General features: G+C 41.7%; 1 protein-coding gene across 1 annotated transcript in view; it reads left to right on the top strand.

Moving 5' to 3' along the window:
- The first annotated feature begins 8,528 nt into the window (after positions 1–8,528).
- TM7SF3 (transmembrane 7 superfamily member 3) overlaps positions 8,529–18,177 on the top strand; it is a 41,968-nt gene continuing 32,319 nt past the window's right edge. Inside the window, exon 1 of the mRNA XM_027541582.1 lies at positions 8,529–8,839. Within this exon, the coding sequence (XP_027397383.1) occupies positions 8,749–8,839 (91 nt within the window). The 5' untranslated portion in view covers positions 8,529–8,748. The remainder of the gene's footprint in view (positions 8,840–18,177) is intronic.

The following is an 18,177-nucleotide window of genomic DNA, read 5'->3' as shown; positions in this document are numbered from 1 at the left end:
TGGCAAAGTAATGTCTCTGCTTTTGAATATGCTATCTAGGTTGGTCATAACTTTGCTTCCAAGGAGTAAGCGTCTTTTAATTTCATGGCTGCAGTCACCATCTGCAGTGATTTTGGAGCCCAGAAAAATAAAGTCTGACATTGTTTCCACTGTTTCCCCATCTATTTCCCATACACAGCAAGCAGCTAAAGAATACTTGCGAGTCATGATACCGATTTTCATTTTAAGAAATATGAATTAAAATTCAGCAAGCGATCAGGACGGACTTGGTTCAGGTGCCCCTCTGTTGCATTTGGGTGCAGAGTGCCTTAGTCAAGTGGAGGCTGGAGGCGTATTTAACTATGGGTGTGCTGGGGAAGTTGACATACATGAGATGGAAAGCATCCAAAACAAGTACTAAAGAGAGCTGTAATGTCTGTGTTGAGAGTATGAACAAGAGAGGTCTTATGGGCAAAAGCGAGAGGAGGAAGATGAGCTAGGTAACGGATAAGCAGTTTGTGTGTTAGCGACCTCTGTAAGGAACAGATCAGGCTTAGTGGAGAGGAGAGTGGAAGTCTCACTGTGTAGTTGGAAGAGAAGAGGTTCCTAGAAAATAAGCCAGGTGCAGAGGTGGGGCAAGTTCAATTTTAAAAATGATAAAAAATAAATAAATAAATAAAAATGATAAACTGTGCAATTTAAGCTTACACTCAGGCATCCTAAGGGTATCAGTCTGAAGAGTGATACTAGAAACTTGGTATTTAAGGGAAGTTAGCCTGGGGATAGTCTGGAAAGAAATGGGGATGGAATCAGCTAATGACAAACTCCCAGATCCTGCTCCTCAGGCAGATTATCCCTGGGGATAATCTCCCAGGGCTGGGGGTGGGTTGAGAAAACTATCCACTGGGAGCTTGGCTTGTTGGATCTATTCCAACCTTCTGTTTCACCCCCACACCCACCCCCATCTCCAAACAATGGACAAACCTGCTGGGACCTAATTAGGAACCTCTCCTGGTTTCCCCAATTCATGGGATAAATGAGAGAGAATTCCAGTTTGTCTTAACTGCAATGTGGGTTAAGCTCGTGACCCTCTCCACTCGGCCACAGCTGAGAGTGTGCATTACTGAATGCCTGCCATGTGCCAGGAAGTATGTCAGGGGTGCTGAGTTTGCAAAGATGAATAAGTCAGGGGCTCACAAGGAGAAGGGGTTCGCAGTTAAACCTAAGCAGAAAGGGCTGAGTATCAACCTAAGATTTCTCTGGAGTTACTGGAAACTGTAAGAAAGAGATCTGAGGTTGCTGTCAAGCCCTTTCTGCTTGGGTTTCAAGGTCGACCATAACCTGGCTCTAGTAAACCGATCTCCTCATCTTGCAGTCATTTTCTGAATGAAATAATCACTTCAGATTTTTCAGCCACAGCTTCTGAAAACCCTTGTTTTTCCCAGGCTTCTTCAGCCTCTTCTGGCCACAGAACCCTTAAGAATTAGATGAAAACTGTGGCCTTTTCCCCAGATCAGGCTCTCAAAATTTTGCATACATTTAAGGGATTTATGCCAGAGAAGGCAATGGCAACTCACTCCAGTCATCTTGCCTGGAAAATCCCATGGATGGAGGAGTCAGGTGGGCTGCAGTTGGACACGACTGAGCGACTTCACTTTCACTTTTCATTTTCATGCATTGGAGAAGGAAATGGCAACCCACTCCAGTGTTCTTGCCTGGAGAATCCCAGGGATGGGGGAGCCTGGTGAGCTGCCATCTATGGGGTTGCAGAGTCGGACACGACTGAAGCAACTTAGCAACAGCAGCAGCAAGGGATTTATGAATCTCTTGAAGCTGTGAACTTCAGGTAATAACTCCTCAGCCTAATACAGTCTTAGATATGTAGCTCAGGATGTCTCAACAACACCTCTATTGACATTTGGGGTTGATTATTCTTTGTCCTAGGGCTGCTGTCCTGGGCATTGTAGGATGTTTGCCAGCATCCCTGTCCTCTATGCTTGAGATGACGGTAGCAACGCCCTCCCCATTCCCCAGTCGTAACAACCCAGAATATCTCCAGATAGTCCCAAATATCTCCTGGGAAGTGTGGGGCAAAATTGCCTCCAGTTGACAACCATTCCTGGTGGCTCAGATGGTAAAGAATCTGCATGCAATGTGGGTGACTCAGATTCGACCCCTGGGTCAGGAAGGTTCCCCAGAGTAGGGTATGGCAACCCACTCTAGTACTCTTGCCTTGAGAATTCTGTGGTCAGAGGAACCTGGCGGGCTACAGTCCATGGGGTCCAAAGTGTTAGAAATTACTGAGCGACAAAGGTTTTATCAAAACAATTTCTTTGCTGTTATTTAATTCATACTCTATCTTTTAAAGTTTTGCTCAGTTCAGTTCAGTCGCTCAGTTGTGCCCGACTCTTTGCGACCCCATGGACTGCAGCACGCCAGGTTTCCCTGTCCATCACTAACTCCCAGGGCTTGCTCAAACTCATGTCCATTTAGTCAGTGATTCCATCAAACCATCTCAGCCTCTGTCATCCCTTCTCCTCCTGCCTTCAATCTTTCCCAGCAACAGGGTCTTTTTAATGAGTCAGTTCTTCGCTTCAGCTGGCCAAAGTATTGGCGTTTCAGCTTCAGCATCAGTCCTTTCAATGCATAGTCAGGTTTCCAGGAAACCTGATTTCTCTTAGCATTTTTTAGTAAAATGTTTTACTATTTTCATGCAAATTTTTTAAATTACTAGAGTCCACATGGACTCCCTTCTCTCTCTTTTTGTGATTTTGACATTTTTTTCACATGCTTTTTCATTGATTTTCTTGAATACCCAACTGGATTATATGGTTTTAAGAGGAGGAACCCAGTATTATGTTTCTCTTATTCCCAGGAGGCTCAAACAGTAAAGAGACTGCCTGCAATGCAGGAGACCTGGGTTTGATCCTTGGGTTGGGAAGATCCCCTGGAGAAAGAAATGGCAACCCACTCCAGTATTCTTGCCTGAATATTCTTGCCTCTGTCTTGCCATGGACAGAGGAACCTGATGGGCTACAGTCCATGGGATCACAAGAGTCGAACACAACTGAGCAACTAACATTGTATTTTAAACACAATTTTTGTATGTTCTGTTAAGCTTTATATTATTAAAAGTTTCAAATATACACAAAAGTAAAGAGAACAGTATAGGAAACACTCATGTACACATCATCCAGCTTCACTTTTTTTTTAATCAACTTATAGCCTATCTTGTACTATTTTAATTTGTTTAATCTGTAATGACATTTTTTCAGAAAAAGAAAACTTTAACAGTTCTTTAACTTGACATTCTAGACCCTTAACTACCTTTATTAACTATTCAGTCACAATTTATTTAACTTCTAAACTGTTCCAAGGACTCTGCTGAAATACTGTAAGCATTTGCTATAGTAGATTACTTGCAATTCCCTATAGATGCTCTGCTGTTTCACATGCCTGTGAACATCATATAAGACACATTAATTCTCTTTTCCTGTATGAAAAGCCCACACTTCATTCCTACCTTGATTTTGTTCCCTTGTTGATCACCCATTTAGCTTTAAACCTCAGTTTATTTTTTGATAATACATTTCCTGAAACCCTAGAGTAAGTTAATTGCTCCCATTCTTTACCACAATTGTTCCTTGTACTTCTGTTATTACACTTAACAAATTGAGGTTTAATTATCCATACATGACTCTCATTCACTCACCACCATTAGCTACTTGTGAGCAGGAAACATATTTTAATTGCTTCCATATTTCTAATACCTAGCACCTACCATTTAGCCTGACACATAGAAGCCACTGAATGCATATTTATAGACTAAGTGAATGAATTTCCTAGCATAATGATTTCTGTATAAATTAGTAAATAACATTTATTGAATTTAATTTAATAAACACAGTCCAAAGAATGTAACCAGCAGGAAAAACAAAAGTATTAAAAAATACAGAGCTAAGGTAAGTTTAGAATGAGATAGGATAGGAACTTCCCTGGTGGTCGAGCAGCCAAGACTCCATGCTTCCAATGCAGGGAGCCTGGGTTTGATCCCCGGTCAGTAAACTAGATCCCACAGCCACAGTGAAGATCCTGCATGCGGCAACTAAGACCCGGAGCAGTGAAATTTAAAAAAAAAAAAATTTTTTTTAAAGAATGAGATAGGATAAATGGGAGAGCTTCATATAGAACCTTTTCTGCCTTTCCCCTGATACCCTATTCCCATCTCCATCCAAATGTCTTCAGTTCAGTTCAGTTCAGTCACTCAGTCGTTTCCAATTCTGTTCGACCCCATGGACTGCAGCAAGCCAGGCTTCCCTGTCTATCACCAACTCCCAGAGCTTGCTCAAACTCATGTGCATTGAGTCAGTGATGCCATCCAACCATCTCATCCTCTGTTGTCCCCTTCTCCTGCCTTCAGTCTTCCCCAGCATCTTGCATCTTGTCAAAAATCTAGGATAAATTGACCACCTTCCTTTCTTTTCTAAACTTTAAGCAGTCCTTAAGGCTCTAGTTATCTATTTCTTGGATCTGTCTTTGGTTTCAATTCTTAGGAATAAAATCTCATCTGCAAAGCTTCTGGGCTCATTTGCTTCACAGGTTGCCAGTGGAACTCTGACATGAGCAAGGAACCCCAGCCAATACTCTTCCCAAGCTATTACAGTATTCCAGAGCCAAGGTAATGAGATCCTCTTCTGCTTACTGACATATTTGTCATCATCTGTCTTCTGCAGGTACGGGGAACTGCAATGCAAAAATGTGGAGAAGGGAGAATAGGGTTAGTTCAGGGAAGTGAAACTAATTCAGCATGGCCAGCACACAGGAATTGAGTTGCACCAAGAACCTGGAAAGCTGGATGGGCACTACATCATGAAAAACATGTCATTCTCAGGAAGATGGACTGTTACCCTGAACGATTTTACCAGAAAACCTTCAGAACAGTATCTTTAAAAAAAATTATTTTCTTAATCAAAAGCTATATACATTCATAGAACATTTTACAAAAGACAGAAAATCATTCTTTTTAAAATAATTAATTAATTAATTTTGGTTGTGCTGGGTCTTTGTTGCTGTGCACAGGCTTTTTCTAGTTGTGGCTAGTGGAGGCAACTCTCTAGTTGCGGTGCATGGGCTTCTCATTGCAGTGGCTTCTCTTTGTAGCAGAGTCTAGGCTCTAGGGCTTGTGGATTTCAGTAGTTGTGGCACATGAGATTAGTAGTTGTGGCACACAGGCATAGTTGCCCTGAGGCATGCAGAATTTTCCCAGACCAGAGATAGAACCAGTGTCCGCTGCATTGGCGGGTAGATTCTTTACCACTGGACCACCAGGGAAGTCTGAGAAAATTATTTTTAATTCAATCACCTGGAGATAATCTATTTTAAACATTGTGATAATGTTCTTTCAAACTTTCTGACATATAAACATGAATGCATATCAAAAAGAAAACAAATAAAGCTTATACTATATATATATATTTTTTTTATTGCTTTTTGTCTTTTCATAAACATTTCCTGATCAATCAGTTGCCTTTTAAAGCATGATTTTTGATGGGCTACACAGTATTCTATCACATGGATGCATTACAGGTTATTTAATTACTTCCTTATTGTTGAGGATTTAGGCTGTTTTAGTTCTTTTTGCTCAGAGAAGGCAATGGCACTCCACTCCAGCACTCTTGCCTGGAAAATCCCGTGGACGGAGGAACCTGGTGGGCTACAGTCCATGGGGTCGCTAAGAGTCTGGACGCGACTGAGTGATTTCACTTTCACTTTTCACTTTCATGCATTGGAGAGGGAAATGGCAACCCACTCCAGTGTTCTTGCCTGGAGAATCCCAAGGATGGGGGAGCCTAGTGGGCTGCCGTCTATGGGGTCGCACAGAGTTGGACACGACTGAAGCGACTTAGCAGCAGCAGCAGCAGTTCTTTTTGCCATAGTAAATAGCACATTGAACAGTTTTGTACACTATATATATAAAATTTTTATACATATTTACATACTTAAATCTAAAAGTGTAATTATCACACTAAAGCTATTAGTATTTTTAAGATTTTTGATGCAGCTCATGCTATAAAAAGGTGTATGAAATTACACTGTCACTAGTTCCATCATCGGAGAAGGCAATGGCACCCCACTCCAGTACTCTTGCCTGGAAAATCCCATGGATTGAGGAGCCTGGTGGGCTGCAGTCCATGGGGTTGCTAGGAGTCAGACACAACTGAGCGACTTCACTTTCACTTTTCACTTTCCTGCATTGGAGAAGGAAATGGCAACCCACTCCAGTGTTCTTGCCTGGAGAATCCCAGGGACGGGGGAGCCTGGTGGGCTGCCGTCTGTGGGGTCACACAGAGTTGGACACGACTGAAGTGACTTAGCAGTTCCATCATAGAATGTCTTCTCAAATCTTTCATCCTCACTCAAAGTTCTTGTTCTTTTAAAATATTTGCAGCTTAGTTTCTTGACTTGATTTTGTATGTATGTTTGTTACTAGTAAATTTGAACTTATTTTTCATGTGTTGATTGCTTTTTATTTTTTTAAGATTCCCTATTCATATTGTTTGCTAACTTTTATTTTTGGCTATCAACTTGATCATATTGCTTATGGTGTTTTTGACTTTAATACAATTAAAAATGTTAAGTAGCCAAATCTACCCATCTTTTTCTTTATGGCTTCCTCCTTTGCTTTTTTGCTTAGTAAGTTCCTCCACTTTCATGCTGCTAGATTCCAAGAGATTTTTGCTCAAATAAATTCTTAAAAGAGTGGGAGAGCTGAGATATATAATTTATTTTTTGGTTATGCTGGGTCATTACTTCTAGCCATCTTTTCCTAGAGTTGAAGAGTGGGAGCTACTCTTAGTTGTGGTGTGCAGGTTCCTCACTGTGGTGGCCTCGCCCCTTGTTGAGCACAGGTTTCAGTACTTGCAGCACCGTGAGCTCCAAAGTTCTGGCTCTCCAGCTCTAGAGCATGGACTCAGCAGTTGTGGTACATGGGCTTAGTCACAGCTTTAGAATCCTCCTGGCCCAGGGATTGAACCCATGTCTCCTGCATTGGCAGGCAGACTCTCATCCACTGTGCCATCAGAGAAGTCCCAATTTGTTTTTAACATGTATTTCCTCTAGCTCTTTTAAGATCTTGTGACAATGTGAGAGTTGTAATCCTCCCTCCCTGATACAGTTAATCAGTTATCAGACACAGTTTATTGCATGCTCCATCCGTGGATCCAGATGCTACCCTTATAATTGCTCCTATCATCCTCTTGGTATTTCATCTATTGAGAGTTACTGGAATGAGGACAGTAATAAAAACCATAGGAATAAACAGTAGTACTGCAGCTGTGAACATTTAGACCAGGCAGAGGAAGGACAGGAAAAGACTTGTGCCTGTTAATATTATGGTGATTGCTATAGGTTTTTAGTTTGCTGCTGTGCTGCTAAGTCACTTCAGTCGTGTCTGACTCTGTGCAACCCCATAGACACCAGGCTCCCCCGTCCCTGGGATTCTCCAGGCAAGAACACTGGAGTGGGTTGCCATTGCCTTCTCCAATGCATGAAAGTGAAAAGTGAAAGTGAAGTCGCTCAGTTTTGTCTGACTCCTAGCAACCCCATGGACTGCAGCCCACCAGGCTCCTCCGCCCATGGGATTTTCCAGGCAAGCGTACTGGAGTGGGGTGCCATTGCCTTCTCCGGGTTTTTAGTTTAGTAGTGGATTAACCAAATATGTAACTTTCAACATGATTGTTCATTGAAATACATAACTGAAAAAGTAAGAGAAGTCGCTCAGGAGTGGGTTGCCATTTCCTTCTCCAAAGGATCCTCCTGACCCCAGGATCGAAACCAGGTTTCCCGCTTTCTAGGCAGATGCTTTACCGTCTGAGCCACCAGGGAAATCCTCAAAAAAGTGAAAGAGCAGGAAAAATAAAGCAGGGCACTCTTCCCCAAATAACTTTAAATCTATAAACCTAATTCCACCATCGTCTCGCGAGCCATCTAATCACATGGACCACTGTTCTTTAAACAGCCCTCGGGTATAAAATTTGAGAGAGGAAGTTCAGATGAAGGTCTTGAGTCTTCGCTTGGAGAAAACGAAACTTCAATTTTAAGCGTGGCGCTCATCACTATCGCAATAAGTACTACAGACACAGCATCGCCCCCATATTTTCATACTAACCTCTCCCTGGAGGCTAAGGTAATTGCGACAGGGAGAAACGATCATCTCTAGCGTTTTGATCACCAGATTCCTCTTTTTTTTCCCTTTTGCAAAGGACCGTTAAACGTGGTACCGGAGACGTTAGGCCGCAAAAGAAAGGGTTATTTTTTTTTCCTCGAACGGTGGCTTTCGTAAGTGCAAAGATACCAAAGTTGAGAGACACAGGTTACACCAGAGAACTTCCTGAAGTCGCCGATGCCCCCCGGGGTGGGAGTCTGAGAAGCTTGGCCAGCCGAAACAAGGCTCGCGCTGCCCGGACAAGCCCCCGGATCCCGCGCGGCTCCCGGCCCCGCCCCGGCCCGCCCTCGGCCCCGGTCGCCCCCGCCCAGGCCCGGCCCAGTCCCCGCCCCCGAGGCCCAGCGGCCGTGAAGTGAAGGTCTGGAGTGGGTGAGAGGCCGCGCAGCCGGGCTAATTGCCGGAACTGGAACGGTCTGCTGGGCCCCGGGCGCGCGGGCTCTTCGGGGCTGGCAGGTGTGCAGCGAGTGCATCTGAGAAGTGATGGCCCCAGGCGCGGGCGACCCAGGGTAGCGCTGGCGAGACGGCGGGGCCCGGCCCGGGCAGCAATGGGGCTCCTTCGGCTGCTTCTCATCGTGGTGCTGGCTTCGGTAACCCGGGGGGCCGGCGGAGCTGAGATCGTCGGAAACTCCAGCGAGGGTAAGGTCGGGGGCGCCTGACTTCTGCAACCCAAACTTGGTCTTGCATTTATTGCAGAGTCAAAATCCGCCCTTGGGGTCAGTCCACTACGCCGGGGAGGCGGTGCGTTCAGAACTGGCAGGAATGGATCGAGATCCTTTCCTGCAGGAGGCAAGTCCTATTGGCTAAGAAGGCCCTACTGTCAACCTCCTAATCTATACTGGGGAAATGGGAAGAGATAGGAAACCCGCTTGTTCAGACACATTATTCTCTCCCTTACGGCGTAGCCATGTTTGCAGGTTTAATTTAACACCGTAAAACACCCCCTTGCTCGCAAGTGGCTCATCTGAACCTCTGGACTGCGAAGCTTAATAAGGCCAAGCTGCCGCGGTTCTTGTACTCCCCCAATCTAGATGCTTTTCAAATTCGTTATCCTCGGCGGAGTTTCAGAGGAAAAGTGAACCCAGAATGGGACTTCAGTTCATAGGTCATGTGCTTGGTGAATGGATCTTAGCACTAGTTGGTGTTTTGTTAATGTAAACTGTAAAAAGCACTAATTGTACCAAGCTGATAATCATGTGCTTTTCCGTGTCGTGAGGTCAAGCGTATTTTGGTTATGTATTGAGCTTAAGAGACTAGTTGTAGTTCTGAAACATGACATTTTCTGAATAAATGTGATTGTGCTTCTAAATGCTTATCTGTGAAACGTTCTGTGCAAACTGAATCCTAGAATTTTTGCCTAGGACTTAAGACCAAAGCTGAAAAGGGCAGTTATACTTTTGAAGAAAAAGGAAAAAAAGCCTTGTTTCTAACAGGGCACTCACATTCACTGCGTGCAGTGTGTGCCAGGTGCTTTTCATGGCAGTGTTGTTCACGCCTCACAACCCTATGAGATAATTACTGTCCCTCACTGGTGGAGGATGAAGCTGAGACCCAGGATGATGCTCACTACAGGAGTAAACAGCTCAGTGGGGCACAGGTAGCTATGAACCCGTGTGTCATGTAAATTTCATGGTCCTCCCCTTCTACAAAGCTGCCCTCCAATGATAATGCTTTATCTAGTATGGTGCTCTACCCTTAATTCTTCTCTGAATTCTTATTCCTTGAAATAGAATCTCTTCTCCCTTCCTCATCAGGCCAGCTCCATTCTTCCAAGGAGAAGAGTCTGAGAGATTAGAGTGTGCAGATGATCAGACTCGTGAAGTAATTTGAGAAATTAATGTTTTTCGGATGCTGTTTCTCACCTCCTTTCTGTGATTACAGCACTAGCATTTCCTCAGCCACGTTATTCTTCTGCCCTTGCATCAGTATTGTTGTTCTGGGTAGGAGAAGGGCAGCATGTGGGAACTTGACTGCTGAGCGGTAATGAAACCTGATATTCTCCACATCTGTCAGGTAGAGATCAGAGTGGGAATTAACAGACACTTCAGCACTTGCATGATCCTCCTGGAAAACGGCTGGATTTCTATTGGAAGATTCTGATAACTTGAGTGAAGTGAGTGAGTGAAAGTCGCTCACTCGTGTCCAACTCTTTGCGACCCCATGGACTATAGAGTCCATGGAATTCTCCAGGCCAGAATACTGGAGTGGGTAGCCTTTCCCTTCTCCAGGGGATCTTCCCAACCCAGGGATCGAGCCCAGGTCTCCCGCGTTGCAGGCGGATTCTTTACAGCTGAGCCACCAGGGAGCAAGTGCCATAAGTTAGAAGGATTTACCCATTTTATAGCAGGATAAGCTAACTTGATACCTTGTGTGGTGGTTTAGAAGCTAAGGGAAACTTTAAAGGTAGGAGATTGAGTTTCTAGGATGTCTGAGGATGGTGACCAGTGGGGCACAGGAGATGAATCATACATCTAAACAGTTTTCCCTTCTCTTGGAGTGCCGGTTCCCTGCTACCCTTAAACACCTTTAATTCAGTATTATTTCAGGTTCATATCTAGTAACTCACATGGAACTTACCCAGTAATTGGAGTTTAGCATCGTGCCCTTTGAACCTTCTCAAGTGCCTTGCAGGCCACTTGTGTAGTTAGTTGCAAGTGTTCTCTTTCTCTCAAAAGTGTGTATATGTTTGTATTTCTTTTCATCTTTTAGGGCTAATGAAAATCCATAAGAAGGTATCAGTGAGAAATTGGGAGGGCAGTTGAATGCCAGCCAGCTCAAGTGGCAGAACTATTTTTAATACTCCATCTGAAGAGAATTATGAAGTGTTGACAGATCTCTCCTACAATTTGTTGTGTTAAAGCACATACGTAAAGCGATATGTTTTAGTAAAATAGTAAAAAGGAAGAGTTGGAAAATGTTAAGGTTGCACATTTAGGTTCTGATTGAGAAAGAAAAGGAAAATATTGGAATTAGGCAGCTCCTTTTAGAATGGTATTATTGGTAAGAAGGCATTCCCAGGTGGCTCAGTGGTAAAGAATCCACCTGCAATGCAGGGGACATGAGTTTGATCAATCCCTGGGTTGGGAAGATCCCCTGGAAGAGGAAATGGCAAGCCAGTCCAGTGTTCTTGTCTGGGAAATCCCATGGACAGAGGAGCTTGGTGGGTTGCAGTCCATAGGGTTGCAAAGTCAGACATGATTGAGCCACTGAGCACGTGCACACACACACACACATTTTTTTTTTCCACACACACATATTGAAAATAAAAAATGACTCTGGGGTAGGAAAGGAAGAAGACTATGAAAATAGAAAAGGATCCCCTGCTGTGGGTTAGATGGCAAGAAATATTTTTGGCCGAAAAGGCAGAGGTACTGCCTTTTAGAGAAGAGCTACAACCTGAGTGCTCTGTCTCCTGATAGCCATTTGCCCTGTAATATCCTTTGATGTGCTGTCTTTCCCACCCACCCCCAAGTCATAAGACCTAAATATCCCTCATAAAATGTTTCTGATGCATCCTTTTCCAGATGACTTTGAGGTGCAGTTAAGTTCCTGTTAACCTCTTCAGGATGTGTTTTGTATGTGTGTCTTCTTTTGCCATGTATGTTTTTATGACTAGTGATTGAATGCAGTTTCTGCCAGGTGGGATTGTTAAAGTCATCTTGACTTTCAGTGTTTTTCCCTGCCACTCTATGGAAGTCACTTTCTCAATGCTGTTTATAATGGATATGCTGGGCATTTATCCATGTTAGACCTCTTCTTTTCACTAGTGTATTTGTAACAGAACCATACTGACTGCCTTCATATTTTTTTATTGGTAACTACATGAACCTCTGAAACACTGGAAAGCCAATGGAAGTTAATAATGATGTTTTGTTGTGCAGTACTGGATAGTTTACAAATATTTTTCCCATTTGATACTTTTAGCAGCCATTTGATGTATGCAGTACAGTTGCCTGCATTTTACCACGAGGGAACTGAGGTCCAGAGGAAATAATTCCTTGCCCAAGGTCACAAAATTCAGCCATCATTTACCAAACACTTATCATGTGCCAGTCAGTTGCCTGGGACTGTTTGAGGCCCTGAAATATCAAATATGACAAAGCCCTGCAAGTCAGGACTCAAACCGTAACTGGTTTAACATGCAACCTTCTATAAAAATTGTGAAATGGCTCTTGGATTGCCTGTGTAATGCTGCCAAAGAATTTTCACACAGAAGTTAGATAAAGGTAACTAAGGATAGGAAAATATATAATTATCCTTCCCTGGTTCATCAAGCATTGTGTTAGGAGTTCTCACACCTGGAAGAACATTAGAATCACCTGGAGTGCCTTGAAAAAAGGCATGTTGATAAAGAGACAACTAGAAATTGAAATATAAAATAAAAAGCAAATTTATAATACCATCAAGAAACATTAAATATTTAGAGATGATTGTAATGGAATATGAAACAGTCTCTACACAGAAAACTATACAATGTTCTTGAGATAAATTAAGAAACTTAATAGAGGGATATCTCAAAATCACAGAAGACTCCCGTGTTATAAAAATATTATAAAGATATCATTTCTTCCTAAATTAATACTTTCAGTGCCATCCCAATCAAATTTCTACAGGTTTTTGTTTTGTTTTGTGAAAATTGACAAGTTGCTTTCTAACATTTATGTGGAAATGAAAAAGGGCAAAAAATAGTCAAGACAGTCTTGAAGAACAAATTTGGGGCAGAAATTAAGACTGTGATATTGATGTTAGGATAGGCAAATAGACCAATGGTACAAAGTTAAGAGTTCAGAAACCCACACCTGGTCACTCGACCTATGTCAGAGGTGGAATTTCTGAGCAGTAGGAAAACTACTTTCAACAAAGTTGCTATGTCAGCAGGATATTCCTATGGGAAATGAACCTTGACTCTAGCCTCACACCCTATGTAAAAGTCAGTTTCAGGTTGATTTTAGACTTCAATGTGAAAGGCAGAACAAAGTTCTAGAGGTTAACATGGGGAATGTATCTGTATGATCTTGAATTATGCTGGCAGATAATTCTTTAAAATAATAAAGGAAACACTTGAGAAACGGGACTACATGAAAACGAAAACTTCTCTTCATCTCAAGGTAACAGGAGAGTGAAAAGACAAGCTATAAGAGTGGAGAAGATATTTGTAACATATCTGACAGAATACTCGTATCAGTGATGCCTACAGAGTTCCTAAAATTCAGTAAGGACAGATAATCCAGTTTTTCACATGGGCAGAAGGCTTAAATAGACTCTCTTATTGGAGAAGGAAATGGTAACCTACTCCAGTATTCTTGTCTGGGAAATCCCATGGACAGAAGAGCCTGGTGGGCTACAGTCGATGAAGTCACAAAGAGTCGGATACAACTGAGAGGCTAGACAACAAGACCCTTTCACAGAGAGGATATTTAAATAGCCAATAAGTAAAACAAACTATTCTTACCAAGTGTTGGTGAGCATCTTGGATTACTGAAATGCTCTTTCATGGATTGATGAGGGTCAAAATTGGCAAAACAATGTTGGATAACTAGGAGAATACCTACTAAAATTGAACATAAGTAAACCCTGTATCCTGATAATTCTACTCATAGGTTCTCCCAGTAGAAATGTGTACATGTACACCAAAAGATACATACAAGAATGCTTAAATGGAGTGATTTATAATTACTCCAAACTAGAAATAATCCAAGTGTTCATTAACAGAATAGATAACTACATTGTGGTGCGTTTATTTCGGGACACATACAACAATGGAAGTGAGTGAATAGTGGTTACTACAGCAACTGGGATGAATCTCACAAATAAGATGTTGATTTCTTAAAAACCAGCCATAAAAGAATTCATGACGTATGAGTCTGTTTAATTAAATTTCCCAAAGAGCCCATCTGTGGTTTTAGAAGTGAGGATCACGGTTACCTCTGGGAAGGAGGGAAGAGACAGTGACTGGAAGAAGAGGTTAGAATGCTGTTTCTTGACCTGGATGTGTAAACTTTGTACCCTTATCTGCATGCATTTATTACAATAAATATGTGCTTTGTAACTGATACTTGGGCCCTAACCCCAAGGATTTTGATTTAACTGATCTAGAGAGGAATCCAGGCAATAATATCTTTAAAAAAGCACCTTCAGATAATTGTAATGTACAACTGAAAATTGCTTTCTAATAAGGACACCTCATGAGTACTATAGAAAATATGAAAAACAGGGAATGTGTAAAGAAAATATTATTTAAAGTATACCCCAGAGATACATGCTTTTAATACCCTTACTTATTTGTCAAGTGACTGGTTTGTTAAATATTTAACCAGTTTGTTAAATGCAGTGTCTCTCCCCTTTGTTCTCTGGCTTCTGCTTGGTTCTTGCCAGAGGCATTTGACTGGGGAAAGAGGGCTGGTGAGGCATCGTCTTCCTTTTGGAAGCTTTTGGAAATCTGTAAAGTAATAGATGAAAGTTGTAATTGTTTCTGAAATGCTACATGTTTTTCTTGAAGAAGTCAGAAGCAAGGGCTGTCACTTACTGTTTTGGTGCTGGTCATTATATTTTCTTACAGAAGCTGTTTGTTTTCATTTCTCATTCTCTTAAGGAGAACAAGACTTCTTAGATATTTTAACCATTTAGGATCAAAGGTGATCTGCTACACTGTCACAGCAAAAACCTTCTCAAGTAGGTGTATTGCTGATATATACACATATATGTATATATATATTTTTTGGTAAGATATATATAGAATGATTTTATTTCTTGTGCTTCCTAGGTGGCTCAGCGGTAAAGTATCCATTTGCAACGCAGGAGATGCAGAAAACCTGGGTTCGATACCTGAGTCTGATTCCTGGGTTGGCACGATTCCCTGGAGTGGGAAATGGCAACTCACTCCAGTTTTCTTGGCTGGAAAATCCCATGGACAGAGGAGCTTTGTGGGTCCATGCTGTTACAAAAGAGTCAGACACGACGTAGTGACTATACAACAGCAAAATTTTATTTCTTATTTATTATTCATGCTGGAATGGTAACAGCGTATATATTTATTAATAAGGGATTGGTTGGGGACTTCCTTGGCATTCCAGTGGTTAAGACTTTGCCTTCCAATGCAGGGTATGGGTTTGATCCTTGGTTGGGCAGCTAAGATCTCACATGCCTCTCGACCGTAAAAACCAAAACATAAAACAGAAGCAGTATTGTTACAAATTCAATAAAGACTTTAAAAATGGTTTACATCAAAAAATAATAAAAGATTGGTTGAATAATCATGGTGACATAGAATGTAATGTTATATAACCTTTAAACTGGTAAAACTAGGATTGTCTGTTGATGTGGAAAGATACCTAAGATCTAGAAGATGGGCTATACCAAGACATATTTGTGTTTTTCTTTTTCCCATTTACATGGAGATGCTTATGCTGATATCTCCTAAATCCTGGAGGATTATACCAATCTGTTAATAGTAAGTTTTTCTGCACAGTGTACTTGCTGGAGGAATTAACTTTCTCTACATTTCTTGCATTTTTGTTGTTGTTGTTCAGTCGTGTCTGACTCTGTGCGACTCCATGGACTGCAGCACACCAGGCTTCCCTGTCCATCACCAACTCCTGGAGCTTGCTCAAACTCATGTACACTGAGTCGGTGATGCCATTCAATTGTCTCATCCCCTGTTGTCCCTTTCGCCTTTTGCCTTCAGTCTTTCTCAGCGTCAGGGTCTTTTCTAGTGAGTCAGTCCTTCTCATCCGGTGGCCAAAGTATTGGAGCTTCAGCTTTAGCAGCCATCCTTCTAATGAATATTCAGGGTTGATTTCCTTTAGAATTGACTGGTTTGATGTCCTTACATTCCAAGGGACTTTCAAGAGTCTTCTCCAGCACCACAGTTCGAAGGCATCAATTCTTTGGCGCTCAGCCATTTTTATTATCCAACTCACATCCATACATTACTACTGAAAAAAATCATAGTTTTGACTATACACACCTTTGTTGGCAAAGTAATGTCTGTGCTTTTTAATACGCTGTCTAGGTTTGTCATAGCTTTTCTTCCAAAGAGCAAGCATCTTTTAATTTCATGGCTGCAGTCACCATCTGCAGTGATTTTGGAACCCAAGAAAATAAAGTCTCTCACTATTTCCATTCTTTCCCCATCTATTTGCCATGAAGTGATGGCATGATCTTATTTTTAAATATGATCAGCCTTTTTAAATATGGTTATATATGATCTGAAAAAAATGTTACCATTTTGAGGGAAGAACATAAGTGACAGAAGCGTTGAGAGTGTCGCCATTTTATCTAGGTTGGATGTGTCCCTATTTTATAAGTTTCAGAAGAAGAGTTAAGGTAGAACTTGTGTTTTGAGTGCCATCAAAGAAGGAGATTTTCTCCAGATTGTGCATTTTCTTTCTGGTAAGAACACCTCATGATCACTGTAGAAATTTTATAAACAATAAAATGTGTAAAGAAAACTTGGGAGAATTCTCTGATGCTCTAGTGGTTAGAACTCTGCACTTTCAGTGGGGAGGGCCCATGTTCAGTCCCTGTTGTGGAACTAAGATCACATAGTCCAAAAAAAAAAAAGAAAAGAAAAATCACTTAGCATACGTTCCCAGAAATACCTACTTTTATTACCTCTAGTTATTTTGTTAAGTTACCAGTTGTTTAGTAATATATTTTTATTTCTATGGTTGTGTCTTTCCCTTCTGTCTTTTAAATCACTGGAAGTTTTTGCTTCTCCAAGTATTTCTGAGTTGTGATAGATTAAGGAAAGGTTAAGAAAACCAAGATTTCACTAGTTGATAGCATCAATCTCTTTTAGGGCTTGTAAAGTTTAGAAATGGTTTTTCCAGTAGTCATGTATGGATGTGAGAGTTGGACTGTAAAGAAAACTGAGCACTGAAGAATTGATGCTTTTGAACTGTGGTGTTGGAGAAGATTCTTGAGAGTCCCTTGGATTGCAAGAAGATCAAATCAGTCAATCCTAAAGGAAATCAGTCCTGAATACTCATTGGAAGGACAGATGCTGAAGCTGAAACTCCAATCCTTTGGCCACTTGATGCGAAGAATTGCCTCACTGGAAAAGACCCTGATGCTGGGAAAGATTGAAGGCAGGAGGAGAAGGGGACAACAGAGGATGGGATAGTTGGATGGCATCACCAACTCAATGGACATGAGTTTGTGCAAGCTCTGAGAGTTGGTGATGGACAGGGAAGCCTGGCGTGCTGCAGTCCATGGGGTCACAAGGAGCTGGACATGACTGAGTGACTGAACTGACTGAAAGGTTCTACAGAGCATTTTGATTCAAGGCCCATGTAATGGGAGACAGAGATAAAGATTATCAAAAGAGTTTCCAAGACAGGCTTAGGTGCAAATTTAAGTGTTAAGTGATAATAACCTTTATGAATTTGCTTACATCAGTTTTGGTCACAATACCCAAGAGGCAGAGTGACTAGTTCAGCAGAATACTTAAATAAATATTTGTCAAATAGAGAAAATGGAGTGGGGAGGCTCTGAAAACACAAAAACTGAAAATGTAACTAGAAAATGCAGGCCAGTAAATGAACTGAGTGCTGTGGACAGTTCAAGGATGGAAATCTAATTGATTCCTAGGAAAACAAATTGATCCTGCTCTGAGTTTTGCAGACTAGAATTTATGGATAATTTTAAGACTTGGAAGATGGCGGATGGATGATACCAAAATTAAAGTGCAAAACATGAAAGGTTTTTAGGGCCATTTCCTGAGATCCACTTAATTTTATATATAATTTTGGTTTCCTCGTAAAGTAATCTGGAGACGGAAAGGGCAACCTGCTCCAGTGTTCTTGCCTGAGAAATCCCATGGATAGTGGGCTAACATCCATGGGGTCGCAAAGAGTTGGACATGACTTAGAGACTGAGCACAATAGAGTAATCATGGTGATGGGAAGGCCTAGGATATATTAAAGTGCTTTCCTTACTCCCTTTAAAAAAACAAAACAGGAAACTCACCACTTTTT

Source organism: Bos indicus x Bos taurus, chromosome 5 (genome assembly GCF_003369695.1).
Source record: "Bos indicus x Bos taurus breed Angus x Brahman F1 hybrid chromosome 5, Bos_hybrid_MaternalHap_v2.0, whole genome shotgun sequence".
Lineage (NCBI taxonomy): Eukaryota > Metazoa > Chordata > Mammalia > Artiodactyla > Bovidae > Bos > Bos indicus x Bos taurus.
The sequence above is the reverse complement of the archived record's forward strand: the minus strand, read 5'-3'. Positions and strand labels throughout refer to the sequence as shown.